At 36.1% G+C, this 19,125-nt stretch overlaps 1 protein-coding gene across 5 annotated transcripts in view; it reads left to right on the top strand.

Moving 5' to 3' along the window:
* Positions 1–19,125, top strand: part of ZDHHC14 (zinc finger DHHC-type palmitoyltransferase 14) — a 113,215-nt gene that overhangs the window by 83,319 nt on the left and 10,771 nt on the right. For 4 of the 5 annotated variants that reach the window (XM_049801073.1, XM_049801071.1, XM_049801072.1 and 1 more), the window contains exons 4-7: positions 5,479–5,616; positions 9,606–9,654; positions 14,350–14,452; positions 16,218–16,327. In XM_049801073.1, coding sequence (XP_049657030.1) covers positions 5,479–5,616; positions 9,606–9,654; positions 14,350–14,452; positions 16,218–16,327 — 400 coding nt within the window. The remainder of the gene's footprint in view (positions 1–5,478; positions 5,617–9,605; positions 9,655–14,349; positions 14,453–16,217; positions 16,328–19,125) is intronic. The other variant, XM_049801074.1, reaches the window with a different exon arrangement.

Raw genomic sequence — 19,125 nt, 5'->3', positions numbered from 1 at the left:
ATTGATCCATGTATTTATTTGATTGCTGTTGCCAATTGATGGCAAGTCCCATCAGTGGGGTTTTTTTAATATTATTAAATAAACAATTTTCTTAGGAGTGATGACTTCAGTCAGTGGAACTGAACATCTGAGCTAAGTATAGTTTTTATGAATATGCTATGAATATCAGATACAAGATTTTTTTATTAATTGTGTTAAATTATCAGACATTCTGAACTGATTGTAAAGGATTTAATACCACAGTTATATTTGCTTTTGTGCCTGTGTACGGGATTGGACTGCTGTATCTTAGAAGAAAATAAATACTTTTTGTAATAAAAAGTATTCCTTTTATGTACTTTTAAAAAACCTCATTTGTTTTCGTAAATGTTTCAAGAGCAACCAAATTCTGAAAGTACCATTTGTCGTACAAAATATCAAGTCAAGAAGCCTGAGTAGATGTGGTCATATCATGACATCATAGTCCTACAAAAAGCTGTAATTGTCATCATTATAAATATGTGCAGATGTGTCGGTATCTCTACATAATTGCTCAGTGTCCGTCCACGACAATGGACTTTGTAGTCCTATGTTGTACTGCTACTATCAAAAGTATTTTTGAGTAATGCTGGCCCAGTTGGTTGAGTTGTAATGTGATTTTTTTTGACTGAGGCAAGATCTGAATAGCAGGCTGTTGACTCTTCCTGGTCCTGGATGTGTGTTTGCATGTGTTAAATAAAGATGGTAACATACAGTGAATGCCCTTAGGTTTGTGTCTTTACCTTACAATGCTTTACTTGAATGGGATGAAAGAACTAGCAATTAAATTCTAACTTGTGCTTATTGGAATCTCCTAGTAATGCAACCTAGATATTTTTGCACCTGTAGACTTTTTTGTCTTTGAGACCTGCCTTCATATTAAGCTTTAGAAAATGTATGTTGGTGTGCAGTGATCCAGTTGAGCAAAGGAAAAAGGAAGCAGTTCATAAATAATAATAAATATTTCTGAGATCACATGTGAACAGATGAGAAAAGCTGCACACTGAAGGGCCAAGCTGGCCTACAAATGTTCCATGTAAAAATGCTTTTTTGTTCCTTGTAAATTATGAAGCTTTTATTAAATGTATTGAAAGAGGAAGGAAAGCATTGGGGTCATTTTTTATGTGGTTTCCGGAGTGTAGTGATTGAAAAATGGAAGCTGAACAAATTTTAAGGATTTAAGAGTCAACATGCTGTGCTGTGGAAAAGTAGAGACTTGAGTCTTTGATTCTGAGCAGCAAGGAACATGCTTTGGTGTGGCTTCTGAAGGAAACACTCTCCATGTATAAGACTGTTGCTTATTAAAATGGGAAGTGTTCTCAGTTTTGTTTTTATCTGAGATATCCAGCAGTTAATGTTTCTTAAGCAACTTTTCAAATGTAAATGTTTCAGGGAAGGTAAAAACTGAGAAATGTCTAGAAGTATGACATAATTTGTATGTTCTTCTGTCATCCAGTTAGCATATATTATTAGGCGAGTGTTAATGAGAGCACTGAGTCATGCTGACAGCTTTCTGCTTCCAGAAGGACAGTATCTGAACTTCATCCTCTCCCCCCCCGCCGTGATTCTCTCCTTTGTGCCTAGAGGCAAATAAAGACTAGTAAAATAAAGTCACTGTTGCAGGTTTGCTGTAACAGCTCTTGAGGTTTCTTACCTCTTTGGTTTTCTGTGGTCTTTACAGCAGCGTTTTTGGTCTCCATTTACCCATCTCCTCTTTCCATTGACACCTCACCTTATGAAGTGTTCACACATCTTCTTGGTCTCCTTTATTTTCTTCAGCTTTTGTTCTCAGACCCTGAAAAATTAATCAAAACTGGATTTCTCCTGCAGTCCTGATAGATAAGTGTTAACCTGTAGTAAGGTTGGTGCTACAGCTAAGCTGAATTAACACTTAGCTTCTTCTGAAAGGGTCATTTCATCCCTTCTCTGGCAGTCTGTTCTCACTGCTTCACTTGGGCCAACTTTGGTGTTTGATACTGTGATAAGCTGGTCTGGGGAGCTAGGCAACAGAACATTACCCATAGATTTAAGTTCATCTGGCTCTGTCAACCAGCTCCCCACAGGGTAAAATGAACACCAGGCTTGGCCTAAGGATGGAGAGCCATTAACACACAGGCAAGAGATGGTTCACAGGACTGCTAAAAGGGGAGAAGCTGGGCCATCTGTTTTAGCAGTAGTTCTCGATTAGGTAGGTATGACTGCAATGTCATTCCACATCCTGAAGGCAAATACCTTGCTGCTTTTGCTTAAAATTGAGTGCAAGGAGGATGATCTATCACAACTTTTCTCTCTGTGGGATGCTTCCATGGACAAACTTTTCAGCCCTTGCATCTTTCTTCCTCCCTCATTAGGAGTTCTAATACACTTTATTAACAAGAGTTTGTATTACCAATGTTTTGATTCTCTTCATTTGCCTCAAATATTTTTACATTAACCTTGTCACAAAATGTATGATCGAATACAGCAGCACATATTCTATGAATTTAAACCAGAACTGCAGTCATGACCTCTAAACAGTCTGTTATTCTTCATAACAATCAGTTGCATTTGTATTTGCTCTGCATTTTAAGTTTACAAGGGCCAGAATTCCCAGGTTTTTTCAGCATCAGTAGTTTTCAATTTCTCAGTGGAGGTAAATCTTAATTTTGCTGCCAACATTGTCCAAGCCAAGTTGGTTGTTCAGTTTGCAGACATCTGGAGTGCCAGAGGTGAACCTTAAGATACTGTGTTATTTCTTCATTAATACTTATTAAACCATGTCTTTTTGTAAGAAGAAACAGCTGTAGATTTAAGAGAGTTTATATTTAACAGCATTAGAAATTTCTGCTTAGTATGTGTCTGTTCATTTTGCCAGGATTGGCTGTTTTCTCTTGCATTAACAGCTAAGCAGAGCAGCTCACAAGCTGTAAAGGCTATTATCTTTAACTTGGATTTACATATTTGTGCTCTGCTGAGTAGAATATTCCCTTGCTTTTTAATATACTGTTTTGTGGCATATAGCATAAATGTCACGTGCCTTTCTATTTTATGACTGAGAAAAATGAGGCCCAGTTTATTCATTCATAACATTCATGTAAACCCTTCAGTACGTCTCCTTTTTCATTTGAGTTGATTCAGATTTAACACTGTAGCGGTGTTTTTCATATCCAACTAGCCTTTTCTGTCCATATCTGCTTTACAAACATCTTGGATAGTTACTTAGCTTTGCAATAATTGGCAAGGTATTTATTGAGAAAGCAGAGCCTTTCAGTTTGCCGAGAAAGTTTGAAGACAGAAATTGGAGAGGAATGACAAGTAGGTTAAAAATCAAGTCACTCTTTAGAAAGGAATATATATGTCTGTATATATCTGTATGTGGGCTTATAGATAGGAGGGTGTATGTATGTGTGTGTTTTTATGTTTGCCAGCATTTATCTGAATCTATCAAATAGATGTCTACGTATATCTAAATATTGTTTCATGGCTAGAAACTGAGCTTTATGTCAATATAATTTGTTGATTCCTACTGTGTCAGCATAGAAGAGAAAGAATATGTATATACAGGATTCATCTTTGAAAGACATGTCATGATTTTTCTTTTTTTTTCCTGAAGCAGTAGGGTACAAAAGTACCCTAGGATTATGCTCTTCAAAAGGCTCCGTAACTGTTTTTTTCTTTGTGTTATTATTTGCTCATGTGTTGTATTAGGTACCCATTAAATGAAGTAAAATGCTCATCAGAACATAAGGACTCATTCAGAAACACAAATGCAAAAATAAGCACTGTTCAAATGCAATGTGAACTTATTTTGGGAATACAACTGTATTGCACTGAATAAAGATAGTATTGCCTACCCTTTTAGATACCAGAGCGTTTAGTTCTTGGTATTCGTAGCAGTACTCACTAAATCAAAGTATTTCTGAAGCCTTATCTTAAGAAAGTTCAGTAACTTCACCTTGAATAGCCCCATTGGAATTTGAAACAGATTTATGGCAGAAACATGTGATCCAAACAGCTGTCATGCAAAACCATTTAAAAAAAAAAACCCTGGAAGTCTGGTGAACTCTGTTGCGAATGTTGTTTTTACTTTTTTTTTTTTTTTTTAAATGAAGATAATACATCCTTCAAGGAAAACCTCTAATGTGGGTCTTTAACATAAAGCCATAGCTAAAATAAACTGGTGTGCTTGGACAGATGTGCCTTTTTAACATAGGGTTTAAGGACTTCAAATTTATAGCTTGCCTTTCCTGTGGAATTACAAATAGTTTGATATTGTACGTCAATGGGTGCATAAAAGTTACAGAAAACAAAACAGGATTTGGACAAGGGTCAGAGAATGAGAGAGAGACAGCATGAGAGCATCTGTCTTATGTTACAATCTTGGATTTGATTAGAAAATTTTAAATTCTGTCTGCATAATCTCTCCAAAGCAAAGTTTGGAAATGCCAGTTTGTTTCCTGACAACTGCTCTGTTTCCATTACGCGGCATACTGGGAGGGGAATGGGAGGTCCAGACTGCCTGGGGAGAAACAGAGCGAACTGTTCCCTATGCTGCTTTCCAGCACTGGGGCATTTCCTCCATGTTGGGGACACTTGTTTCTGACCCACCCTGGCCTTTTCCTTCCTATCTCTTGAATGAGTTAAACTCTCAGGGAAATAAAGGGAGAAGGTTTGGTTTAGTAAAAAGAAGAGGGAGCCTATACTGCAAAGGGTAACAGGGCATTCAGATGACATCTACCAATTTTTATACCATGTGGTTTACAATAAATTTCTGCAAGATTGAATATATTATTAAAAAAACCAACCAACCCTAAAACCAGAAGAAGTATAAGCAAATTTTACAAGATTGTCTGAATTTTAACATTTGAAAAATTGTTTATTTGAAGGATTTTGCTATTTTTAATGATTTTGTATGGCAGTGTCAACTCTAAGTGGAAAAATAGGTGGTCTGGAACGGAGAATATTTTGAGTGAAGCAATAAAAGGAAGTGAGAGCGTGTAAATATTTCATATACCATAATGGATGGATGAGATGATAGTAGACATAAGTCAGAGGTATAGTCATGACAGACATAAATAAAACAACATCAAACCCACCAGTTTTGAGTGTAAGAGTCACTGGAAGAAAAAAACCCTTATATTGAAAAAATAAAATACAATTGAGGTGGTTCCACTCCATGTGACAGTGGATAAATACATGCTTATTGGTCTGACTGCATGATTTATCACGATAATGCTGTTTAGTTTAAGAGGAGTTCACCTCAGTCATCCTTTGATTTCTTTAAAAGCTGTAAGGTTTCATTAAAGTACTCCTTTTTTTTCTTTTCTATTTTTTCCTCTCTAAATAAGAATTTCTCCGTGGCTAATTTGCAAATGCCAGTTAAATCATGAGTTTTAATATAGTATTCAGAGAGCTTTTTTTCAAATAAACAGCATTTTATTAATTGTTTTCCATTTTTTTTTCTTCTGCCTCTCATTTCAGAACGGTTTGATCACCACTGTCCCTGGGTAGGCAACTGTGTGGGGAAAAGAAACTACAGATTTTTTTATATGTTTATTTTATCTCTGTCCTTTCTGACAGTCTTTATATTTGCATTCGTTATCACCCACGTCATCCTTCGTAAGTATGCTGGTGAAATCAGATTACGTATGTAACCATTTGCTTAAGTTTTTTATTTTTAAGTTAATCTTTTGATCATTCAGGGTTTATTTATTTATTTATTTATTTGCCTTTTCTCTGAAGCTTCACAATCCCAGTGAGTACCATTCTGGTCTGTAGTAGACCCTGGTCATGGTAGTCATTGACCTAGCGCTGGCTTTATCTTAATACAGTGTTAATTTTCTTAATTTTTTTGTCCTTTTATGGATGATTTATTGGAAAAGCAGCACACATACTGCATGTCTAAGTATACAGATAGTCTCATTTTCCCAAAGAACTTTTGTGTACTTTTTTAACGGTAAGCATGGGTCACTTGCCATCAAAACAGGTAAATTACTAGGAAATAGGTTGGAGGTATTTTACACTTTTTGTTGTTTGCTGTTTAGTTTTACATCTTTCTCTACCCTATTTTTAAACACAAGTTACTTTCATTTGCATAGACATTGTGAGAATAACCAGTTCATAATGGAGTGAATCAGATAAGCTATAGGAAGATGAATATTCATGAGCTTAAGATTGATTTTTATTTGTATTCTGGATTGGGTTTGAGGTCAACACTCTTTTGGGTACTGTCTTTTTTTCCCACACACCTAGCAAATTTTGGTAGCTTCTATATGATGATGATGATGTTCTAATTTATGGTGATAGGTTATATGACTTGTCTTTAAAGATCTTTTGTATGTTGTGTGGGTTTTTTAACACCCTATCACTCAGAAGCTTAAGACTCTTCTATCTTTTCACTAATTATATAGGCTATTGCCTTGAAGAGTATTTCTGTAATCATTTTGGAAATGTGATCTTTTTATTTCTCTGTATTCTGTATTAAAATGGAAACCTGATAGAAGTAATAATTTCAGTTTATAACACGTTTATAAAGCTAACTTGATAATGGCAATATTTAGAGAATGTTTTACTGAAAAATATGCCAGATTGTGCTCAATTTCCTAAATTGCTTACACTGTGCAGGGAAAATTTGTATTTTAAAAAGCAGAACTCCTGCTGTTACTTGTGCCTCACAAAAGAGAGGGATACAAGCACTGAGCAGCTCTCCTATAGCTCAGAAATCTAGCACATAAACTAGAACTAGGGGCACCTAATTTTGAGGGGGTCTGGATCAACAAGTTGTTCTTACTGCCAGATACAGCATTTCTTATACCTGTTGAAAGAGCAGAGATAAGATGTACATATTGTTTAAAAAGGGAAATGTAATTATCGCAAAAAGAACACTTTCCATTAATAGTTAAATCCTTTACATTTATGTGGGCTTACACATGCACACCTTTTACATTTAAGAAGAAGGAAGCATGGGATTTTTCTGTCATCTTACTTTGCTAGAATTCAGTAGTTGAAAACATTACCAGTCTGACAATGTAAAGCTACTTTTTAAGCTAGCCTACCTTTATTTCACAAAGACTACAGTGCTTTTTCTTCTTTGGTAATTCATATGCTGAAAAATGATATTATGCCACTATTTCACATTCTGTATGTCAAGTAGATTTATCCAGTGGACTTCAAAGTGTCCATGCCTAATTCTAAGTATGAATTAGACAAAGAGCAGAGAAATTAATTGTGCCTCTGTGTGGTTGAGAAGCACTTTAGTATTGTGTAGGTGTTACAGATAATGTATAGGAAATGTTAAATGCTGAATTGTCTAAGTATATCACCTGTAGAATGGTCTCTCTATGGAGGTTTATCTACCTTGGATGAGACAGGAAAAAACTCATTAGTTCTAAAGATTGGTTGGTCCTCAAAGGCAATGGGAGCAGGTATGAATTGTGATTAGTTCCTCAATGTTTATTTGCTACATTTGAGCTTCAAGCCCATCTTTCAAATTTATCTACCATATTCTTGACTGTGTCCAAAAAAAAGCATTCTTTACAAATAAGGTTTTCTTATATCAATCACTCCATTCTCTCTGTGCCTACCATGCTTCTAGAAGTCCTCATATCTACCTTTCTAATACTTACTCAACTATTTTTATTCTGTTTTGCAGTCCTGCCATTCTTCAGCTAACCAGTACGCAGGATTCTGTTTCTTAATCTGAACCTTTGCACTTGGCATAGAGTGAAGAGTGTTAGTGTGTCTGAATTAAGTCTCAGTTTTTAGACCTGGGACTATGATCTTCCTTATGTTTTTCGTATCAGTCATCCATATGTGGTTCTGTAAGTCCTGGCAAAATTCTTGATTCTGGAGGAAGTCTGCTGACTTAGTCAAATCCTGTTCTTAGCTTTTCTGAAGACAATCCTAGGAGGATTACCTTCAGCAACACTTTGTTCTAGATACTCTGTGTTAGTCTGAATGTCTTCTGACAATATTCTTTTAGGAAGGACTGGGGGATAGTTAGAGCAATTTGTAGGCATTGACGTTAAACAAACAAAAAAAAAATCCCTTTTGGTTCATCCTAATAGGGAAGTTCCTTCTCTGACATTGTTGATTACATAGGAAACCTATTTTGGTTTTGTTTTTTTAAATGTCTCTTAATTTAGACAAATTTTTGAAATTTGTGTCATTTTTTAATACACCTTGCCAGCTAGTATTTTTATAATTTTGGTGGGCCTAAGTGGTGATGAGATATGAGATACATCTTAACTGGTTTTTTTCTGTGGCTTTCTAAGGCATTCACTAGAAATTTGCCCTTTTCAGGATTATGAATATGTGCACATGGTATTACTAAAGATGGTAAAATGAATTTGTAAATCAGATACTTTAAAGGTCTTGCTTGCTTGCTAAAGATTTCCTTCCATCTCCCCAAGCTGAACACTTTTTCAGTGGTAGTGTCTGTCTTCACAGTTGCTCAGCTCTGTTTGAGGCATCAGTATTTTAACTGTTTGTTGCAGTGAGGAGCCTTCCCCTTCTGATGTATTGGGAACTGCTTGGAAAAGTATGACCAGCAGTAGGGAATAGAAATCACACCTACCTGCTGCCATTGCCGTTAAGGATCCTAAAAATAGTAAGAAGGTAGGGGAAGTTCCATTAGTTTTGTGCCATGAGAATAAGAACCAGTTATAAGAGTCTGAAAAGGGTCAGAAATACAAGGTAAGTAACTTTCCCTTTTTAATGGCAAACAGTAAAATTGACCAGGCAGGTCTAGAGAATATATATGTGTATATGCACACAGATATTTTTTTTTTCTTATTTGTTTTAAAGACAAAATTCCTCTTTCTTCATAAAAATTTTCAGATTAATTCAGCTAAGACAAAAATTTTTGCTAATTTCAGCCTGATGGCATTTAAATCACTTAAGTTATACAGTAAAATGCAAAACTAATTGCCTATAGCTATATGACATTAAGTCAGTTTCTACAAACTTATTCTCTTGTTGCAATCAACAAATTGTCAAATTACCCTTTTTGATTAATATCTCATGGTTGTGGAACCCAAGTGGATGCTTCTGTATCTCTAGTTCATTGGATCATGCTGCTCTTGAGCGCTTTTCAGTAGTAGATATTCTCTTACTTGCCCAGAGACAACAGGCACCTAGTAGAAAAACCTTCTGTGCAGGTGCAATAGGAGCAGGATTACAGTCTAGACAACTTTGGCTGCTTCCAGAGCAAAGGAGGGAAAGTTCAGAATCTGGGTTTATAGAATAAATTTTCCAAGTCAAAGAGTTACTTTGAAAAATAGTATTTCAAAACAAAAAAAGTAGCTTATAATTTTTTGTTTCCATATTAGGTCTGAAAAGAACAGGCATGATCAGAAATCTTGTTCATGGGAAAGTATGCGTGTATCAATTTGGTATGACTGAGAAAATATCCTGCAGATGTTAGACCTGATAACTTACCCAAGGTTTTTTCCATGTTGTTGCTGCTGAGCAACATATTCTCAGATTCATATTAGTAAAACTATTCTATGATTACTTGGTTGATCTTCAAATATTGTGTTAACTATAGTGAAAACAGCTTGTAGTCCAATTTCTTACTTGGCTGGTAATTTTGGGTTCTATTTCTACAGGTTCTCAACAAACAGGGTTCCTCAATGCCCTGAAGGACAGTCCTGCAAGATATCCTTTCACTGAAACAAATTGTAGATCTTGTTGCAAAATAACATCTGAGATGTGTTTTTGCTTGTTTTCTTGCTATTGTTGGATATGTGCATTTGGGACTTTATCAGTTAATGATTTCATCACTTCCTGCACAATAGGATTTCTCACCACATGTTGGAGGTAGGAAAGAGACTATAGCCTGGGGTGGTTTTTATTCTTCATCTTTTGCAGAGTAGTACTCTTGACAAAGGTCTGTAGTTTCTATGTGTGATGGAAATATGCTCTATATATTTGTGATGGAATTCTTAAATATATCTCACACTATAGCCATGCTGTGGTTTCATTTAAAATATTCAGTAATTCTTCTGCTTTTACAACAGAAAGCATCCAAAATGGCTGATTCTTGTCAGAATAGAAAAAGTAGATTGTGGAACAACTGAAACGATAAGCTGTCCCTGAAGAGTTCAATTCCTGAATGTATTCTTATGTTGATTTACTGTTTTTAGAGAAGTTATTTTCAAGTATCAACTTCTGTTAAGTTATGTAAAAGTATACACATGCATACACAGGGACTACTATTGTTCAGCCTGGAGAAGAGTCTGGGGAGATTGCATTATGGTCTTTCAATATATAAAGGGGGCTCATAAGAAAGACATAGACTTTTCACCAGGGCCTGTAGTGACAGGATGAGAGACAACATTTTTAAACTGAAAGAGGGTAGATTTAGGTTGGCTATAACAAAGAAAATTTTTACAGTGAGAGTGGTGAGATACTGGAACAGGTTGCCTAGAGGAGCTGTGGATGCCCCATCCCTGGCAGTGTTCAAGGCCAGGTTGGATGGGGCTTTGAGCAACCTGGTCTAGTGGAAGGTGTCCAGGGGGGTTGGACTAGATGATCTTTAAAGGTCCCTTCTGACCCAAACCATTCTGTGGTTCTGTTCTGTAAATACTCCATGTTCTTTTTATCACTTCACGGCAGCTTTCTGTATATTTTCAATTTGGTGAGAATGGAAAAGGCTCCTTCTGTCTGAAAGCAGCTAACATAATATGAAGCTGACATAACTACTGTTTAGTTTCTCCCTTACATTTCTGTATGGACTGTAAGCTTCTCACTCCTTATGTGTACATTTTGAATGGTTTGTGTCTCAATAAACAGTTTGCACCTCTCACAAAGATACTATAAAAAAAATTCTTTCTCATACTTGTGCCGAGGAAAAGTCTTTTGTCCATTGTACCTCACACAGTTTGCTCTTTTCCACGGAAGAGTAGGAAGCAAAAACTCTGTCATTCGTAGTTGTGCATAAGGACAGACCTCTCTTTCCAAGTAGTTTTTTCAACTGTCAAATTCTCCAAATTCTGCAGATACAATTTTGTGTGTGTGTGTTTTCATCAGGTAGAGTCACTGAGCTGTAAACTCCCTTTTTAAACAAAGCCACTGTTCAGATTTTTTTTTTACAAATAATTTTACAAAGCACAAACAGTTCTAAATAGCGAAACAATAGCTTCCAATTAAAACAATTACAGTCACTTCTTACAAAAAATTATCCTTTCAACTATTTTCAAACTGAGAATAACTTTCAATTGTCCTTAAATCAAAAGGTAGTTGATTATGCATTTGAGGATCCTTGTACAGGAACAATGGGCTGCTTATTCATAATTTGTATTCAGAGATGTGCTGCTTTGAAAGGCTCAGTAGTGCATCTTGTAGAAATGGCCTGGTTTGATTGTGATAAGTTGGACAATTTAATACCTTGGCTACAGTTCCTGACAGTAAAAAATTAAATTGTCCAAATAGTGTTGGGAATGCTACTTTGGAGCAAGCAAGTCAATTCAGGCACAGAGAACATTGCCATTTCTATCTTGCTAATAACCCTGTGTGAGATACCAGGGGAGTGTTATACCATATTATGCTAGTAGGTTATATTTTATATTGAGAATTTTTTGTTTGGCTTTTCATTAATGGATTCATGTTTAATTTATGGAGTCATGTTACTCTAACATAAACCACCCCTGCTGTTCTAGAGGTCTTTTTGGATCTTGGAGAACCAAAAGAAGTATCTTTCTTGGGGAAAGAAGTCCCTTTCAGTGGGGAACCAAAAGAGGTCTTGAACTGAAAGAAATGCCCTTTTTTTGTCGGTAGGAATTACCGGCGGGGGAGAAACTCACTTTTCAGGACTCTTTTGAGTGTAATCATGGCAAGGAACATCCTGTTAGTGGTGTGCTCTGTCATCTGATGAGGTTGCAGGGAGCCCTTCTCCCTCTAAGGTTCCCCTTTTCTGATCTGGTGATTCTTCTTATTAGTCTTGGTGTATAGACTCTACCCAACACTGCTCATCTACAGCCTTCCTTATGGTTTCTACCCTCTCAAAGCCCAATTTGTGTTGGACTGTTTCCTTCTCTTACACCTTTCTGAACCCTCTGATAACAACAGTCTCCTTCCTTATCCATTCTCCCTCATTCTCCTTGCTTTAGTTGTGGCTATTGCACAGTCAACTGAGACTGAATTCCTATCTTGTGTTGGTTTGACTCCACATAGTTTGAGGAGGAGATGAGAGGGAGAAAGTAGTGAACATGCTGCTCAGCAATGCACTTTGGTCAGTCATCCTGCTGCTTTTGAGGCAGATTTGCTCAGAATGCAAATGGTTTTTTTCTGGCTTTTAAACCACCCTGAGTCAAGTAGATTTTAGGGGAAGTTATACAGACAATTCAGGTATTTCCCAATTCATTAGGTGAAAGCAGACCTGCAATACAAAACTCTTCGCTGTTAACTAATATTAGGATTATTTATTGCAAATAGTTACATCCATCCATGCATTTTTCCAGTCTGTGTGTCTGTATAATGGTGAGGAGCTGTCATATTTCTCTTCTATTGACAGGTTCAGCAATAAGGATGTTTTTGTATGTTTTAAGGCTCCGTCCTTGTTCTGGAATATTTTGAGTTGATGTTGTCTTGGAAACTGACTTCACTAAAGGTTGATATATGGTTAATATACAAATAATTTTTATCCTATTCTTTTCCCATTTTCTTGTTCCTACTGTTTTGTTATATCTATTTTTCTAGGAACCAAAGCCTTTTCTGATGTTGATTCACATTCTCTTAAAAAAATTCACTATTGAAGTGTTGTAGTAAATATCATTCTCAAAGCAGATGTATTCTGAGTTCATGGCTATTGTGTGTAAATAAAAAACTATGGCAGACAGCCTTCTGTAGAAAGTTGCTCTTTATGCTTGGTTATATAAAGTTTAGAAGCAGCTTTATTGTCTTATTTCTGAGATGATGACTCCTTTAGAGGTAAAGAAATGATGTAAACTGTAGTAACTATGCAACACTGAGTGCTGACTGACTTTCCTCACCAATCTCACTTTTAAACCCTGGTTACTGCTTTATGGCATTTGGGTTATGCAGTTTCTAAGGAGTGAAAACACAGGCAGTTTGAACAGTTCCAGTGGTGCGCTCAGGCATGCATACGCACAACCGTCGCTACCCTCTTGGAGGTGTGGGTGCTCTTGCTTTATGTGTACCTGTGCTGCTCCCTACAATACACAGGTGAAAAAGCACCCCATGAGCTCACATACGTGTACCTCAGGTACAAGTCCCTGTATGTCAGACCCGGTACTGGCAGTCTGCTCTCTGGATGCACACTACCAACAGCATTTGACAGGGAGGGTGCTCTGTCTGGGCTACGCAGATGCCAGCAGAGTCTTGTGGCTGTACCAAACGAAGTTTTGCCTGCTGCTGTTCCTACTTCAAGTTCTCTTTTGCCATTTTTTGTGATTTTCTTACAATTCGGGCTGATGCCTCCTCCTGCTACTGTTTAATAGCAGTACAGTGAGTTGGGAGTTGATAGTGTTTCTCTTTCATATGGTAAGTTTTGGGCAAATGCTGCTGAGTTTTGAGTATTCAACCCCACCCCAACTATTTACACTCACAGGCTTAGCAGGAGTTGTTATCCAGGCCATTTGCGAAGGCTGGGCCATTCAGGCACCCCCACAGTTGTAATGTAGAATATATCCAGTTATTAGAGGGACTTGAGAGAGCAAGTGGGCTTTATATTTTACCTGGACTAGTGTACTTTGCTAGTGTTAGGATCCCTATCAGCATCTTAATTTCAGGAACAGAAGACAGACAGGAGTGTCTAGCAGTTAGAACATATGACCGAGATGCAGTTTACTCAGTTGTTGTTGTTACTATACATATAAGCACAGATCTAGAACCCTTAGTCCTGGCTCAAGACTCCCATTGTGCACTAAATATTTGTACAAACTTATCTGTTCAGTCTTTGCTATTCAGCTAGTTTTGGGGTACCTCTCTGTTTGATCTTCCCCTCACCCCATCAGAACTGTTATTTACTGTTACTTATCAATTTGCCTGTCTTAATACAAGTATGATGACTTTTACAGGGTGAACATGAAAATATGAATTTTAGCAGTTAAGATCAGAACCACTCATCAGTAGTTTCTAGCCTTTTTCAGTCTGCAGACCCTTAAATATTTGCTACTGTAGATACTATTCAGTGGCCTGTACACTAAAGCCTAGTTGACAAGAGGCTTGCTTTTCTGAGTTTAATTTTTGCTGACCCCTTTGAAGTACCCCAAAGATCTCAAGGGACTTGTGGACCGTAAGTTGACGACCCTGAATTTTGTGATTATAACTACTTGTTATTGGATATATTTTTTTTTTCCACTTGCATATATTTCCTTGACTTTCAATTACTGTGCTGGAAGCTGTGGTGTGTTTTTTCTCAGTATGGTCCATTGTTGGCCTCTCAGGTTTTCACACGTATTTGATCAGCTCCAATCAAACAACAAATGAGGATGTAAGTTCATAGTATGTTTCTACATATATGTTTCTAAATAGTAACGAGGAGGTTTTTCTCTGTTATTCTGAGAGAAGTCATACCTGCCTGCATAATTTTGTGAATGCCTCAGTAGGAAAGAAGGAAGTAACCTGATCATGCTTGATTTAAAATATCAAAAGAGATCTTTTGGACTACATTTGTTGTGTCTTGTAGAAGTGCTGTTACATGGTGTGTCCATTATGATTTACACCCACAGGACCAGTGTCTTGAAATAGGAAAATATAGAAGAGGAGAGACAAAAAAACAAGTGTATTTTATACAGTAGAAAAATTACTAAATAATTTTCAGTACCTGTTTTTCACTGGGAGTCCTAAATATTCTTTGACTCAGAAATTGCTTACTGTAAAAATTGCAAAGTATGTTGAATTCTCAACACAAAAATTTCATCCTTTATTTTCTTTTCCTTTGAAATTTCTTTTCCAGTCTGAGATCTAAAACCTCTGACAAGGAGTATATCATTAATTTAAACGTCAACTTTCTCATTTCTACAGTTGTAGTATTTTGCACATAGTTGTCCATTGTTTTGGTGTGGAATTATGTTTAACTGTGTGTGGGGGCTTCATGTGTGTCCCCCTAACTAAAAGGAAAAATACAAAATGAATGAAAGGAGAAAATAAAAATAGGTAGCTAAGGGTATAGGAAGCTCATTGGAATTTAGCAAGTAATCTAACAAATTACTGCAAGCTTAAAATTATTTTATTGTAATTTTCTGTTGCACCTTTTTTCGTAGGTGTCTGGAAAATATAATAGTAGCATCTTTGGGACTGTCAAGCACACGTTTTGCTATTGTTTAAGGTCACAGTTAAAATTATAAATTTTACAATAAATACCAATCAACCAGAAAAAACTTAACAAGCAGGCTCACAATGAATTGTGCCTCAGCATCAAGTATCTGAGCATGTAGCCTGACTCTGAAGAAATCTACCTCGTCAGTAAGACAGTTGAGATACTCTGGTATTGCTCAGTTATTAGGTTTAGGCCAACATTGTCTCTCTAGATGGACCCAGCATGCTTTCGTTATCTCCCCTTCCCTCAAATGGCTCTTGTGGATTGTTGAAAGTCAGATAGCAGGGAACTGCAGCAGTGTAACATGTCTGAATTTCAAGTAAACTATTCAGTAATTTCATTTAAAGCATACATTTCCAGTTGGATACAGTAAGACATTTTACTCAGGCTCTCAAGTATCTCACAAACAGAAAAGCAAGACTAGCTAAAAGGAAATGCAGTATGTGCTAAAAGTTAGAAATGAGTGGAGTTGCTTCACAATATTTTAGAGCCATTTGTGAACTTTAGGGCAGATAATGTTGTGTGGTATTGCACAGCTTGAGAACTTACCCAAGAGTATGGAAAAGAAGTGCTCTATTGCTGGCTTTAATGGTATGTTGCAATTGAACCTCTTCTGTAGAACATGCTGTAATATTTGTAAAATTAAGCTTAGACCATTATGTTTAGATGCTGAAATTCCTACTGTGACTATATGGATCCTTTGAGATTTTGGGTTGTCTAAATCTATGGAGGTAAAGCATGTGCTTCCTTGTAAGATTTTAGTGTCCAGCCTTTCATAGCAGCCCAAAGCTCTAAGCTGTTTGGAAAGTGTGATCATGGGTTTTCTCTGGTCTGCCTCTGATATAAGTAGCATGTTGCTGCTTTGGTAACCCTTAATTTGCCTCAGCCATTTTCTGTATTGTATTATGCGTGATGCATCTTTTTCATATCTCTTCAGATTAAAGGATCATGGTCAAATAAAAGAGGTAAAGAAAACTATAATCCATACAGTTATGGCAACATCTTTACTAATTGCTGTGCTGCACTCTGTGGGCCACTCTCTCCAAGGTAAGAGTATCAAAAGTATTGTTAGTATAAATGAAGCCACATGATTATTGATGAAAAAAATATTCTTATTGCTTGAGTTTACTCAACAAAAATAAAGCTTTGTTTTACTGTCCATTAGAAGCTTTAATTAAGTTTTTCTAAAGTAGTAAAGTGGTAAGTTGGCAAATTGTGGTTAAACTAAGTTAGTCATCAGATCCAGTAAAATGTATTTAAGATTGACATCTGAAATGAAAATAAACTTGTTTATCTGTTGTTTGAACTTTTGCCACTGAAGTTAAAAACTTCTAGCAGTAAAAGATTTCTACTAGTTAGTGGTTGCATGATGGGTGATTTGAAAGTTTATTAAGCTCTTGCATATCTAACAAATGTGACATGAGTTTAGGAACCTTAATTCTACAACTAGCCTGATAATGGTTCATTTTTGTCTTTTCACTCTGAACCGCTTTATTTAAATGGACAGTAATTCTTCTTTATTTATACTACTGTTAACATATATACATTAAGCTGAATTTGGTGGTCTTACACTGAAGCAATTCCAGAGAAAGTTTAAGGGATTAATTTTTGCTGCATACATTTTCAGTTTTGAAATTCAAAATATTTGTATATTCAACGTTGCTGATGGTTTTTCAGCTTGAACAAAATATAGTACAGAGCTGAGACTAGAGAAATAAAACAGGCAGCTGGAAGGAATTAATTCTCTTCTTATTCCAATGCTAAGTGGTTAGATAGTTGGTGTACTATATGTACAATAGAGGCCCAGTTCCTCTGTAGACAGTGGCTGACATCTTGTAGATTATTTTTGTGGCACACTCATCAATAGAAGCTGTTTTGTTTTGTCTGGAATTATGTAGTTACAAATCTGAACTATTGAGAGGGAAGAAAGTAAGTGACTTTATAGTCCAGTGGCTAAGGTGTTTCATTGGAAGTGGGATTTCTGTCTTTGCTATTATGAATATCAGAGGTGGTTCTTCTATGAGCAGTCAAAGGTCAACAGGAGACTGACATCTTTTCCTAAGGAGGAGACTTAACTGGGTTGAGATTTTCATATACTGGGTTAAGACTGTAATCCCTGTGGTGAGCAAGAGTAACCCTGTTTCTGCTTCCTGCCTATATGGATGGTGCCTGAAGCCAAGCCTCTAATTTTGCCATTTTGCTTTTCATAAAAGTATGTGACAGAAAATCTCATTGCCATGCTTCAAATTCTTTTGTTTGACTCCAAATGGAAATCTTTATTAACAGTATTTGAAATAGCAGTTTAGGCTGATACAAGCAGCAGCACACATGCTTTTTTAACATGTTTGTTTTAACAGTTTGTACATTTTTTCCTAAATTCCATGTAGCAACATAATTTATTTAGAAGCTGAAGTATATGTAGAGTTTCTGCAGGGAGATATTTTGTGGAGAATGGTAAAAATTTACTAACTGTAAAATGTAAATTATAACATCTAATTATTTTTTTACTTTCAATCTCAGCTGTGTCCCAAGTCACTAAATATTAATTTTTTCCCCTTAAATTCTGGTAAAGTGGCTTAGCAGCAATTACAGCTTAAAATTCAAAATGTTCAATTGCTTTTGAGAATGGAATGCAGATTAAGAGAGGATCTGTAAATAATCTGAACTTTTCTCACTTCTGTAAAAGAACATGTTTCTCATTTTTAAACCTATGCTAGCAAATTCGGAATGCATTTTACATGTCCTCAACAGTAACTTTCAGATCTTCATTTGATCCATAGCTGTCAGCATAGGTCTAACTAGTGTTCTGGTGTAATGAATCATATAACTTTAAGTATCTGATTTTTAAGGAGTGCTTTCCACATGGCATACTGTAATCTCAGTAATTTTCTAAGTGTTTTGAATGTACATAAAAACCTGTTCTGCAGACGTTCACAAGTAAAGCTTAAACTGGTCTCCAAATCATAGAAACCTCTTTGACTTTGGAGAAGGGAAATGCCTTAGATTTTTCTATGCATCGTGTTCTTATCTTTTAAAATTGAAGCCATCTTGACCCTTAGTGAATTTAGAGATCCTATAAATCAGCAACTAAAACCAGTTTGGTGCTGACTTTAGCTCTCAGGTGTCTTAAGGCATTCCTGTCATTATATCTTAGTAGCTGGAACTATAAACTCTCCAGTTAAAATTTGATATCCTGTGGTAAAACTTGTAGTTTTCCAGATGGGAAGTAACATAGTTCAGGACACAGGAAAAAAACATTTTGGCCTGTGATTCAAAATGTATGGAACTATAATTGAAACTTATCTAATTGGAAAAAAAAAAAAAAAGAAAGAAAAAACACAACAACAACAAAAACTTTGAATGCGTTGAAGCATAAACAGTTGAAAAGTTTTGGGGTTTTTTTTGTATGGAAGTGATATGAGCTAATACACAGGTAGAATATAGTACTTGGGTCTGTACATTCAGCTTTTTGTGAGTATTAACTAGCAGAACCTAAGTGAGGTTTATAGTTCTCAGATTGAGAGTAAAATTGTATGTGGAATTTTAGCAAAAGCTTCAGCTAGGTCAGATTATTCCATTCTATTTTTTTTATAATCTTATGTAGATTTTTACTTATTTTTATTGATTTCTCCACAAAACATTTTCTTATATGGAAATTTTATGAGTGCATCACTTTAAGAATAGTGGAGCACTATAAGCAGTGTTAAGTAGCTGTCATGAAACACCTGGCAAGTAAGTTGTCTGAAACAAAGTTCCTCTTTCTTTCTAAATTTTGTGATAAAGTAGCTTTAATTTAGAGGTGTGGAAACTGATAACAAAAGAACCTTCAAAATAGATAGTGATTC

This window comes from Accipiter gentilis, chromosome 5 (genome assembly GCF_929443795.1).
Source record: "Accipiter gentilis chromosome 5, bAccGen1.1, whole genome shotgun sequence".
NCBI lineage: Eukaryota > Metazoa > Chordata > Aves > Accipitriformes > Accipitridae > Astur > Astur gentilis.
The sequence above is the reverse complement of the archived record's forward strand: the minus strand, read 5'-3'. Positions and strand labels throughout refer to the sequence as shown.